Source organism: Neomonachus schauinslandi, chromosome 5, assembly GCF_002201575.2.
Source record: "Neomonachus schauinslandi chromosome 5, ASM220157v2, whole genome shotgun sequence".
Classification (NCBI taxonomy): Eukaryota; Metazoa; Chordata; class Mammalia; order Carnivora; family Phocidae; genus Neomonachus; species Neomonachus schauinslandi.
In genome coordinates this window covers 38866316-38880440 of record NC_058407.1, presented here as the reverse complement: position 1 = coordinate 38880440, position 14125 = coordinate 38866316, and the positions used below count along the sequence as shown (strand labels likewise).

General features: G+C 33.8%; 1 protein-coding gene across 1 annotated transcript in view; it reads right to left on the bottom strand.

The window, feature by feature from the left end:
• Window positions 1-221: 221 nt before the first annotated feature.
• Window positions 222-14125, bottom strand: part of PAWR (pro-apoptotic WT1 regulator) — a 111949-nt gene continuing 98045 nt past the window's right edge. The window contains exons 4-6 of the mRNA XM_021678644.1: window positions 7357-7501; window positions 5014-5118; window positions 222-2806 (exon numbers count right to left, since the gene is read on the bottom strand). Of these exons, the coding sequence (XP_021534319.1) occupies window positions 2720-2806; window positions 5014-5118; window positions 7357-7501 (337 nt within the window). The 3' untranslated portion in view covers window positions 222-2719. The remainder of the gene's footprint in view (window positions 2807-5013; window positions 5119-7356; window positions 7502-14125) is intronic.

Here is a 14125-nt window from a genome sequence, read left to right as displayed (position 1 = left end):
TATTTAGTAAATTCCCTTAGAAATACATAAACACCACCCTCTTCCTCTCTAAAGGTAACTGTAGTGCAATAAAATTAATAACAATTCTAGAAAAATGAAAAATGGAGGTTACTTTGTAATTCTCAAATTAATGCGTGTCAGAAATCAGGGGGACAAGTCATGTTCACTTTAAAATTAATAAACTTATTGTTTTGAAAATAATATCATAAACACAGTAAAACTTTGAATATGTTTTATTATGCCATAAAGTCCCAGGAAATATAAGAAATGTAATTTCTGAATGGAACTAATAATTTCACAAACACTAGCACTTTATTGACAACAGTCAAGTTTTCTAAGGTAGTGCACATGTATTTTACCTTTTTAAAATCTCAATGCTTTTTATACATTTTAAAGGGAAATTGTAGCAGGTCCTACTTAATTTTTCAATATTCAGTGTAAAAATCTATAAGTGATATAAATACACATTTTAAGGACAGGAGGAAGGACTGCTTCTGAACTGCTTTGCCTAAGTTGTCAGGCCTCTGTATTTGCACTAGGTACCATTATGTAAAAAATCATTGTTGGAAGTTTTCCTAATAAACTGAAGAAAAGGAAAATTTAAAAACAGCTCAGTCTTTAAAAGCACTAATAACTGGTATAATTTTTAAAAAAGAAATGAAATATTCCTTTCCTTACATATGGATTAAATAGAAATTTCAAAAACTTTACTGAAAAACCAGCACACTAATAATGCTGGATACTGACAGCATTTTCACAACATCCAAAGCTTGGATGTAAAACTAGGTAATAGCAGTATTTCTGCAAAATACCTAAGGGTAACTGAAGGGAGATGAGTGCCTCACAGCCAAGGCAGTGACTGAGCCTGGCATACCACTCTGACATGTGGAGAGCAGGTCACTGTTCCCATGCTGGGTAACATTCTCCAAAAAGGAGGCCCTTACGCAGTAATTCTGCAACTATATCAAGTTTGGTAATCTAACGTTGAAATTTTTGGTAAATATATTTAAACATATGAAAACTTCCCCAGAGACCAGATAAATTATTAAATAAACTAAAAGTGGGACAAAATGCTGGTAGCTAACATATGTTAATTCTAGGGTCTCCAGTGGAAGATATAGAAAGGAAAGAGGTGACAGCAGCTATTTCCAAACTTAATTATGATCAGAATCATCAGATGGTGAGCTTTAAAAATTCTATCCAGGGTCTCAACCTAAATCTATCTAGAAATTACAGCCAGGGAATTCTTTGTAAGCAATCCAAGTGATTCTAATGATCAGCCAAGGTTGAAACTTCTGAAATGAGAAGCCAATCTAGGTAACCACAAAGAATTTTTAGAATTCAACATGTGATATTTATCATTTACATTCTGTCCAGTTGTCTCACTTCCCTATTTTTCTAATAGTAAATAATGAAGGGACTTGGCAAGTGAAGAAAAAGAGACAGTAGGTTACCCAAAATGGATTTTACTACGTTTCATTGGACAAAAGGGTATCAGTATACTGTTTAGGATTCAATTATCAGACAGACATTTTTTAATGTTAATATATTTTAAAAGAGGGGGTTTCCTTACTCAACATAAAAATTTAATATACAACAACTCTAAATACTAAATGATACTTAATAGAAAATTTATAAATTTCTTCAAAATTTTTAAAAATTGTTTTTAAAAATTCAATATTAGGAAGAAAATCCCTTAAATTTGAAGTAGGGGAATAATTCTCTCATATGAGAACAACTGTATCACAGTGTTATTCTCCAAGTTAGAAATAAGCAAAGTATTTCAATACTATTTCTGTTTATGTATTGTTTTGTAAATGTAATTATCAATGTTTTAAGTGTGGATAAATATTTTGGTTTTGTTTTTAATGCAAATGACAATTAAAAATATGGATTTTTTTTCTTTTACACTGAAATTGTACACAGTCTCCAGGATTGATGAATGAACTTTTTAAATATCCCATGTTCATTTATAAATCTTGGAATAATAAGAAACATAGTACCTACATAAGAAATTTTACGATGAAATTACAAAGTGTATGTCTTTCTGAAGCTAAAGTGATTTTAAATTTTTTCAACATTCAAATACAAAAATTGTATATTTTAATTTACTGTAGCACAATTCAAGTATTCTTTATATTTAGCCAACTAGTACATGATATTAAATGACTTTTCATAATAGCTTTCCTTTTTAAAGATGACTGTTACATAAAATGATGTGACACTCTATTACTCTAAATTGCTTAGAATAAGTTGAAAGAACAAATGACAATAGACAAAGCCTTTATGAGTAAATCAAAAACACATATAAGTTTGCACACATCAGTAATAAGGCAATTGCTGGTAATTCCCCAAAAGTATTTGAATTCATGTAAACAAAGACTATGTATATTCCTTTAGGGAGAAAACACACTACCATAGATAAAAATATTCAAATGGTTGTGACTTTAAACCATATATTATTTGAATACCACACAAAACCAAAAGAGGCATAACCTATCATTTTAATAACTGAAAGATGTTACTTATTCGTGAAATAGAAGGTTGGTACTGTTTTGAAATAATGAAAAAGCAGAATTTTGAAAATAAAAACCCACTGTTTTCTAGAAATAAATATACATACTTAATGTATTGCAGCATAGGTATATTGTCCTACCATCAACTATAACATTCAATCAGTAGTTTTAAAATACTTTTTCCACACTGGGACTTGAATCTTCTACCTTGTTAGCTGACCAACAACTTTCAAAAGAGTTTTATTTTCCTGCTTTAGTTGTTCATTTTCATCTTCTATGTCATCTAGGTCCTTAAGGAAACAAAAAATGAAAATAACATAGGAGTTTTTTAAATAATTAAAAATATACTAAAGGTGATAAAAACACTTTAAAATACATACATTCAAAGATAATTCATACAAGCATTTAATTTGGAAACAAGGACAAGTTCTGAAAACAACTTTAGATGAAGTATGCCCCACCTGAAGGGAGCATCCACTACTCAACTCCTTCTCATTATTATCATGATAAGACAGATACCTCTTGCCAGATCTTTCATTTTTAGAAGTCAAAAATCAGAATTCTTTAATTGTGAATCTTCCAATTTTTAATCGTTATAAATAGCTTAATTTTTCAGTTAAAAACGAATCTCCCCTTCCCCCAAATTGAGGGCTAAACAAAATACATATGTAGGCAATATGAGGTTCAGGGCCTCGGATAACAGCCTGTGTCAAATGAGGCATCAAAAAGATAGAGGTACAAGTTCTGGATGTACTCCTACCACCTTGTATGATCTTTAACAAGGGTGTGTGTTGGGAGGTGAAAATCTGGGGAAGTGATAAAATGGAGGCATACAGAAAAGGAGATCTGGAGCAAATAGAGTTGATCTGGTTCAATTCATGTTAGGCTTCTCTATAACATTTTGTTTGAGGAAAAGGTTTTAGAGCTTTAAAAAAAAGTGAAAGCCAATAAACTAAGTAATGATCCTCCAGCTTTAAAGTTATGATTCCAGGTCTGTGTTCCCTATGTTAATCTTAGTGCCATATATACAACCATGTGGTAAATATGAAGATAATCCACTGTAAGTTTTAGTTAGAAGAAACTATTTCAAGGCACAATGCTTACTGATAGTTGTAAAAGCACATATTTTTAGATTTATCCTTGTAATTCAAAATACTAAAACTTGGAGTAATCAGTTTAAATTATAAGCACGCTACTGGACAGCAGCATTCTGATAAATTTAGCATACTGCCTTTGGACAATTAGGTAAATGTTTTTAAAATGTGCAAAAATAGAATCTGCATTTACTCACAAACCAAATGAATGATGTTGGGGAACTTACCTGTTGAAAGCAACAACAATAAATATACAGAATTCCGAAAATTACTACAACTGAGACCTAATCCAAGATTTAGAATTAAATAATAAAATATATTCCTGTATCATTACTTGATTATAAACTCTGTAAAAGCAGGTGTTTTATTAATTCTTTTTAATGCACAGCGCCTAAGACAGTGCTAATATATCATAGACTTCAAAACTATTTTCAGATTTTATTAAATCATATTCCAAAACCAATAGAGGAATGCCTGTGTTCTAAACCAAGATGAAAGACTGTTTACAAAAATGGAGAGCTCAGAATTAGGATTTTGGAATACCTGATGTAAAATACTGGCTCAGACAGTTACTCCGTGATTACTACCTAGGACTTTGAGCAAGTTAAACTAAATTGTGCTGTCCTCATCTATTACCTGTAGTTAATGCCTTAGAGCTTTATTTAGAATGGATCTACATAATGAAGCCTCTTTTTTTTCTCTTCTTTCATTGTTAGGGTTAAGACTGGATTAGGAATCTGTTCCCTTTTTCCCTGAAGCAAATTTATTTCTTTCCTCCATCTTATCTAAAGTCTTCTAATATGCAAAACTATGGAATCTCTTCTCATCAACGTTACCTAAGTAAGGGCCAGCACTAACACCTGCTTCTTAAGCAGAAAGGCCCAGCACTAATACCCGCTTCTTAAGCAGAAAATAAATTCTAAGGCTGAAAGCAAGAAAAAGAGTTACAAAATAGTGTAATAGAGACCTAGTATAATGCTAAACCTAAAGTTGGAGATGTATAAGTATAACTAGAGGGAAAAAAGGTGGTGAAAATACACACAAAGACATCTGGAGTGTCTTATGGCAAGAAAGTAGCAAGTTTAGCTCTTCACTGAGGCAACTCTGTACCAATACCCTTTTATGTGTGGTGGTGACCAAGCTGCCTCTCACCTCCAGACTCTAACAAAAACACTGAACAAATACATTAATCAGTCCATCCCCAAAAGAACAGTATTAACTGAATACAACTGATAACTGGCCAGAGGAAATCAGTTTATAGAATGAAATGATGATTCTTATTACCACAAGTTACCATCTCATTAACAAAATAATGAAATTACATAATCTCTTCATACATATGTATTTTCATCCAATTGAAGGGAAAAAAAAAAACTATGAAACTGAAATGTGTGAATACTTACTCTATTTAACAAATCAATTTCTTCTTTGAGTTTTCCGATCATTTCCTCTTTATCTTGCATTAGTCTCACAAGTCTTAAGTTTTCTTGCCTTTCTCTTACTACTTCCTGGCAGATATAATTACAAAGTATTAATTGGGAAGTAACTGGTTGTTTTTAACCTTAAATGACATGTATCTGCCAAGTTTGGTGAAGCACCCTAAATACAGGAAGACTTCCAAATGCATTTAAGTCACCTGGTGAGGGAAGGAAAAACCCATCCTAGGAAAGACCCAAAGAATGAGAGGAATACAGGAGTTATAAGATATATATATATATATTTTTTAAGGATTTATTTATTTATTTGACAGAGAGAGAGAATGAGAGTGCGCACGTAAAGGTGAGCATGGGCGAAGGGGGGAGTGGGAGAGAATCCAAGCAAACTCTGTGCTGAGCATGAAGCCCGAGGCGGGGCTTGACCTCACAATCCATTAGATCATGACCTGATCAGAAACCAAGAGTCAGATGCTTAACCAACTGAGCCATCCAGGTGGCCCCATATTTCTGATTAAACCTATGTTTACACAATTCTTTAACAAATACTAATACCCAATGACTTACCCTCTTTAGTTTATCACCACCATTGGTTTTTTTTATTATGTTATGTCAATCACCATATATTACATCATTAGTTTTTGATGTAGCGTTCCATGATTCATTGTTTGCACGTAACATCCAGTGGTCCATTCAGTACGTGCCCTCTTTAATACCCATCACCAGGCTAGCCCATCTCCCCACCTCCTTCCCCTCTAGAACCCTCAGTTTGTTTCTCAGAGTCCATAGTCTCTCATGGTTCATCTTTATCACCACCATTGTAATGATATATCTTATTTTTTAAATGGATAATATCCTGTTTGAAGAAATTCAAATTTTTTATTCGAAATACAAAGTTTAAGGGGCACCTGGGTGGTGCAGTTGGTTAAGCCTCTGACTCAGGTAGTGATCTCTGAGTCTCTTGTCAGCTCCAAGCTCAGTGGAGTCTGCTTGGGATTCTCTCTCCCTCACCCCTGTCCCTCCCCCACCAAATAAATAAATAAATCAATCTTTAAAAAAAAACACACACACAAAGTTTAAGAAAAGGAGATGGCTCTGGAAAACTCTAAACAGAAAAACAATGGTCCTCAAATGTTACTTGTGGCTCTACCAGTTAATGGATAAAATAAAGGAACTGAAATAGATTACTGGTTTTTAAACTTCTTTTTTCTTCAAACAATGCAACACATTTTTCAAAGAAATCTTATTTAGAATCCAGGGCCTTGGGCTGGGTTGACTACCTTGGGGGCAAAAGAAAAGCAGAACTGAAAAATTTCGCTCAGAATTTACCCTCTTTTCTACTAGCCCTCAGAAAAAGCAGCCAGCCTGCTTCATTAAACAGCTGCTGCCGAACTACTCGGAACTGGATCCAAACTCATGTGGAACTGTAAAAGCCTTTCTAAAGAAACCCTTTAAACCGATTAGACTATGTATTCCTTAAAGTTTTTAATTTAAACTCACAGAAACTGGTATTAAAGCTGAGATATGAACTAAAAACAATCATAATACTATAAAAATTTTTAAATTAAATTTCTACTTAAAACAATCTTTGTATCACAGAGAATAATTTCAGTTCAGCAATACAAAACATATTTTCAACAATCAGAAAGTAATCAGCACCATTACCAACTTTACATATTAAATGTTGACAGAAAAAAACCTGAGACCATATGGTTAATATATTGACGCCAATATTCATTTGCCTTGTTGTTCTCAAATACACTCCTAAATAGGTTTATTCTGACAACTGTTTCAAACACCAAAGATGGCTCTAAGCTCTAACCAGAACCCAGAAGAAAGTCTACAAATTATAAACTATACAGATAATATAAGAAACACACAGTAGGACATATTGCCAGCACAGACTTATAACCATTTCAAAAACAAAGACTGTCTTTAATATGTTAGAGGTAATACGTAGCAGAATGGGAGTATACATTAAATATTAAGGAATACAAGAATTGGCTCCATTTCTGAAAGTTTTAACAACAGAACTGGGTAAGAAAGTATTAAGGGAATCAGAAAATGCCTAGCCACAATGTATCTGGAAACTATATACTTAAGACAGTGATTTAAAACTGCAACTTGACTAAATATGGAAATACCAATTAATACTAATGGTATCTTCCACTAGCACCTCTCATTCTTTTCCCTTTGTTGGCACTCTCTCTCCCATACAAATTTCAATTTATTTTCTCAGCTGCTATGAAAGTAAAATGAGGAATCCCAATGGCATATTAAATTTATCAATCTTAAATAATTTGTAATTCATACCTTTTCAAGATCTTCAATTTTCTTTTCCAACATGCTACTTGAGACCAAATTACCTGAAGCATTTGCATCCCTGTTATATCTGCTGAACACACTTCTATCTGTTCGGGGATATCTACTTGAGACATCTTCTTCAGAGGCAGTTGCGCTATGGAAAAAAAAAAGATGTATTTTATAAAAGTACCTGTAAATACTCAGCAAGAAGAATACCAAGAATATTTTCTATTCACCATAAATAATTACCATTCCCTGAGGACACACAGTTATAGTAGCCAACTCATTTATAACTAAAGAAGTTAATCATTATTCTAACAGAACAAAAAAAATTAAAAAAAAAAAAAAGTTAATTCTTTTGACCAATAACTACTGAGTAGCTAGCTAAGTACCAGACACTGTTCTGGGCATGAAGATATAACAGCAAACAAAGACATGGACTCTGCCTTTCACAGAGCTTTCAGTTTAACACGGAACACAACCAATTATAATAAAGCAAGATGACCATCACAATAAGGTAAGTATAGGGTACTACGACAACTGACAGAAGACTTAATGTAGATTATCTGTGGTGGAAAACCATTTTGTTTTCTTTTTCCATTTTTTTAAAAAATTCCAATCCATCATGGACCAATACTTTTCTAAGATAAAATAAAAACGAACTAGTGGAAAAACAAAAGTTAAAAAGGCCATATAAAATATAAGGTGAATGTTTTATTAGCCATGCCCATAAAATTTTATTTCAATAATATAATAAGAATTAACAGAAAAAAGAATTACATAAAATTGTTTACTTTCATTGAAGTGTGCATATAGGCAATCACAGAAAACAGCCATCACACTAATCATTTCATAATTTTATTTAACCCAAAGTGAGGACTGAAATGGCAATTCTTCATATTAAACACCAATTCACATATTTAAAGTTTTTAACATAATAAGTGAGTTTGTTTCTTGTTTTTTTGTATTACTTACCTACTACTGCATTAAAAGTTACACCAAAACTTAGTGGCTTAAAACAACACATACTTATCATCTCACAATTTCTGTTGGTTAGGAATCTGGAAGCAATTTAGCTGGGTGGTTATGTTTCAAGGTCTTTTATGAGGTTTTGGTGAGGACTACAGTCATCTGAAGGCTTGACTGGTCTAGAGAATTTGCCTTTGAGCTCACTCACATGGCTGATGGCAAAAGGCTTCAGTTTCTAACTGGCTGTTGACCAAAAGCCTTAGTTCCTCAGTATGTAGGCCTCTCCACTGGGCTGTTCACCACATGACAGCTGGTTTCCAGAGACAGACAAGACAGACACTGCAGTATCTGCTATGACCTAATCTTATAAGTGACATACTATCACATCAACCCTATATATACTGCAGTGTGGAAGGGGATTACAAAGATGTAAATACCAGGAGGTAGGGCATCCTGGGAGCTCTCTCAGAGGCTGGCTACCACATTTGCTAAATGACCTATACTAGGTTAGACTGATGACAATGCCACCCATGAGGGATAAGGTATATCTAAACTACTTCTATGTTTTCTTTTAATAGCACCCATAACAGAAAAACTAGTTTCATAGATGTATTTTAACAGGAATAGAAGATATTTTAAATAAAGCAATTTCAGCTCAGGATAGTAATTTTTAACTTTTACCCAAAAATCCAGAAAATGATGCTTTTTAAAATTTGTCTTCAATCCTTCATTGGTAGCCAGTATCAATAATTTATCCATCAAAACTATAGTTCAATCCACAATAGTTTAAAAAGCTATTAATTTCCTATGTACTGGCTTTCTTTTGATAAAAAAATTCAAAGTGTGTCTTACCAAATTTGTAAATCTGACAAACTTCTTACCAAGTTTGTCTTACCAGTTTGATTTTAACATTTTATAAATGCGCACTACAAAAATCATCACTACTTTACTGATAATTATTACTGTGAAACCCATCATAACAATCTGTGGAACTTTTTCCCAAAATTTCTAACTTTCATTTTTGTCCTTTGATATTATATAACATTAAAAACATCTGACATTCTTTCCTTGCATGGAAGGCTAAGATCATTTTTAAAAAAGAATAAGGCTATCAGACAAATAAGTCTAATTCACGTATTTAAAAAGTTTGGGAACCAAACTGGTTCCTTATCTTGCAAAAACACTAAGCATTCATCCCAAAGTTCAAACACTTTTGTCTGACCATCTCCCTTTGAAAATTACTGTATTCCTTAGCATATGGTAACAGTTGACTGGTTCAGCTTCCAAACTATCATTTATTTTTTTTAATCTCAAATTTAATGCATTAGTGTTTAAGCAATTCACATTTTTGTGAACTACTGTTAATTTAGGTGATATAGAAAGTACAGTTTAGTTCAGCTGACAATAGCAAGACTTTCTCAATGAAAGAAGCAGGACATTGATTTACATTATGGCACAAGTTCCAGCATGTTTTTCTTGTCACCATCTCTCTATAACCAGAACATACTCCTACAAAAGCAAAACAAAACTCCAAACCACATTTGTTGATTTGTTAACCCTTCAAAGTTTTACATAATTCATAATAAGTTGTGTTTGTCAGCAAGGAAGTTGAAAAATAAATTCTGCCTTCATATCAGTCATATTAACAAAATCAATGTATTCATCAAATTGTAACAAAAATTCCTTTCCTACCCTTATTTGTCTAAGAGTCAGTCTTCTGTATCACTAAACTGTTCCTAAATATATCAAGCTATGGTGTTGTCAGAAAGTATTACATAAACTATCTTCTTTGCAATGGATTCATCCAACATTTCCAAACAAACACCTTTGTCTTTTCATTTGTGTGTAGTTGTTTTTAATGTTAGCAACCTGATAATGAGACTTTAAAAGAAACTAAAAAAGCCCTAATGATTACATAAGAAATCCTGAAGATCCACTTCTGTCAGCTTAACTGTAATATTCCTTCTTTCAATAATTCATTTGTGGTTGTGAATGTACTTATGTAATACATATAAATGCCACTTAAATTTTGATGGTATTATTGTTGTAGCAGCCAGTACATCACTGCAAATAACCCACTGTGGTTTTAGCACTTCCCCATCAATTATGGGTAAAAATTGAACTCAACACAGGCATTCCTCGGAGATACTTTGGGGTTTGGTTCCAGACCACCACAATGAAGCAAGTATCACAATAAAGAGAGTCAAATGAATTTTTTGGTTTCCCAGTGCATATAAAAGTTATGTTTACACCATACTGTAGACTATTTTTTAAATTTTATATAACTAAAAAATGTTAGTAAGTTTTTTTTTTAATTTTTATTTAAATTCTAGTTAGTTAAAATACAGTTCAATATTGGTTTCACGAGTAGAATTCAGTGATTCATCACTTACATACAACACCCAGTACTTATCATAACAAGTGCCCTCCTTAATCCCTATCACCCATCCAGTCCATCCCACACCCACCTCCCTCCCTCAACCCTCAGTTTGTCCTCTATCATTGAGTCTCTTATGGCTTGTTTCCCTCTCCTTTTTTCTTTTCCCCTTTCCCATATGTTCATTTGTTTTGTTTCTTAAATTCCACATATGAATGAAATCATATGGTACGTCTCTTATTTTTCTTAGCATAATATACTCTAGCTCCACCCACATCATTGCAAATGGCAAGATTTCATTCTCTTTGATGGCTGATTAATATTTCATTGTATGTAAGACTTACTACATCTTCTTTATCCATTCATCAGTCGATGGACATTTGGGCTCTTTCCATAGTTTGGCTATTGTTGATAACGCTGCTTTTATAAACATCAGGGTGCATGTACCCCTTTGAATCTGTATTTTCGTATTCTTTGAGGAAACACCTAGTAGTGCAATTGCTGGGCTCATAGGGTAGTTCTATTTTTAACTTACGGAGGACCCTCCACACTGTTTTCCAGAATGGCTGTACCAGTTTGCATTCCCACCAACAGTGCACGAGGGCTCCCCTTTCTCCACATCCTTGTCAACACCTATACTGTAGCCTATTAAATGTGCAATAACATTATGTTAAAGAAACAATGTAATCAATGAATCATGGAACACTACATCAAAAACTAATGATGTACTGTATGGTGACTAATGTAACATTAAACAAAGACACAGTGTATATGCTTAAGTTTAGAAATATTTTTTAGGGTGCCTGGGTGGCTCAGATGGTTAAGCGTCTGCCTTTGGCTCAGGTCATGATCCTGGACTCCCGGGATCGAGTCCCGCATTGGGCTCCCTGCTCTGCGGGAAGTCTGCTTCTCCCTCTGCCTCTCTCTCTCTCTCTCTCATGAATAAATAAATAAAATCTTAAAAAAAAAAAAAAATATTTTTTAAATGCTAACCATCATCTGAACTATCAATGAGTCATAAGTTTTTTGCTGGTGTTGGGGTGGGGGGGGTCCATACTACCCAAAGCAATCTACACATACCTCAGTGTTGATGGCTGCTGACTGATCAGGGTGGTGGTTGCTAAAGGCTGGGGTGGTTGTGGCAATTTCTCAAAATAAGACAACAATGAAGTGTGATGCATTGACTGACTCTTCCTTTCACAAACAATTTCTCTGCAGCATGCAATGCTATTACATAGCATTTTACCCACAGCAGAATTTCTTTCAAAATTAGGAGTCATGCTCTCAAACCCTGCCAGTGCTTTATCAACCACGTTTATGTATTATCTAAATCCTCTGCTGTCCTTTCAACAAACTTCACAGCATCTTCACCAGGAGTGAAGAAGAAAACACCCATCTCAAGAAACCACTTTCTCCACTCATCCGTAAGAGGCAACTCCTTATCCAGTAAAGTTCTATCATGAGATTTCAACAACTCAGTCACATCTTCAGGCTTCACTTCTAATTCTAGTTCTCTCATTACTTCTACCACATCTGCAGTTACTTCCTCTACTGGTCTTGAACCTTCAAATTGTAAAAAACACAGTAACTACAAAGTATAAAAAAGCAAAGCGCAATAAAACAAGGTATGGCTGTATAGGAAAACTAATACTTCCCAACAAAACTAGCACAAACTCTTTTGGTCTGTAACTCTTTAAAATTACTTCTATCACCAGCATCATTTGATTTTGCTAGTGTTGAATTCAGAAAAGGTGTTATCTTTTCCTATCAAAAAGAGTCTAGTAAAGCTGGTTTTATTATTTATTAAATAGGATTAAAAATAAGGAATACAAATTTTACTTCTAGATTTAGATATACTAACAAAAGTAGAAATTGAAAAGGATGAAAAAGGTTTTCTATTTGTTTATTTTTATTTAATTATATACTTACATTTTAATTATCCTCTTTATGAAACAAGAAAAAATCTGATTAAATTTAATGCAAGATTTTTAAAGTAAATAACTCCTTGTTGTTTTCTTCAGTTCTTACACATTTTGGGTTACAACTAACATAAAAATAACACACATACAGAAGAATATACATTCTTTTCAAGCTCACATGGTACATTCACCAAGACCAACCATATTCTAGACCATAAAACACATATTCACAAATTCAAAAAAATAGAAATCATACAATGTCTGCTCTCAGACCAAAACAGAATTTAACTAGAAATTAATAGCAGAAAGGTAACTGGAAAATTGTAAAATGTGTAGAAATTAATTAATAGACTTCTTTTTTTTTTTATTTATTTATTTGAGACAGAGAGAATGAGAGAGAGAGAGCACATGAGAGGGGGGAGGGTAAGAGGGAGAAGCAGGCTCCCTGCCGAGCAGAGAGCCCTATGTGGGACTCGATCCAGGGACTCCAGGATCATGACCTGAGCAGAAGGCAGTCGCTTAACCAACTGAGCCACCCAGGCGCCCAATTAATAGACTTCTAAATAACACAAGTCAAAGAAGAAATCTCAAAGAATTTTTAAAATGTTTGAACTGAACAAAAATGAACCCACGACTTAAAATTTGTGGGATGCAATGAAACCAGTGCTTGTAGGGAAATTTATAGCACTGAATGCATATGATAGAAAAGAAAGAAAATCTAAAATCAGTACTTTTAAGTTTCTGGCTTAGGAAACTGGAAAAGAAAGAATAAATTAATCCAAAGCAAGCAGAAGAAATAAGAATCAGAGCAGATATCAATGATATTGAAAACAGGAAACCAATAAAGAAAATCAATGAAACCAGAAACTGTTTCTTTGAAAAGATCAATAAATTCAATAGGCCTCTAGCTAGGCTAAGCAAATGAGGGGACACAGATTATTAGTATCAGAAATGAAAGAGGGGACAGCACTAGAGAGTCCATGGACATTAAAAGGAATACTGTGAACAACTCTTCTCACAAATTTAATAACCTCGGTGAAACGGACCAATTCCTTAAAAGATACAGTCTGCCAAAACTCACACAAGAAGGTGCGTCTGGGTGGCTCAGTCGTTAAGCGTCTGCCTTCAGCTCAGGTCATGATCCCAGGGTCCTGGGATCAAGCCCCACATGGGGTTCCCGGCTCAGCAGGAAGCCTGCTTCTCCCTCTCCCACTCCCCCTGCTTGTGTTCCCTCTCTCGCTATATCTTTCTCTGTCAAATAAATAAAATCTTAAAAAAGAAAAAAAACAACTTCACACAAGAAGAATTAGACAATCTGAATAGGCCTGTATCTTTTAAAGAAATTGAATCAATAATTGATAACCTTCCAAAACAGAAACCACTAGGTCCAGACAGGTTCACTGGTGAATCCTACCAAACATTTAAAGAAGAATTATACCAATTCTCTAAAATCTCTTCCAGAAAAACAGAAGCAGAAGGAATACTTCCTAACTCATTCTCTAAGGCCAGCATT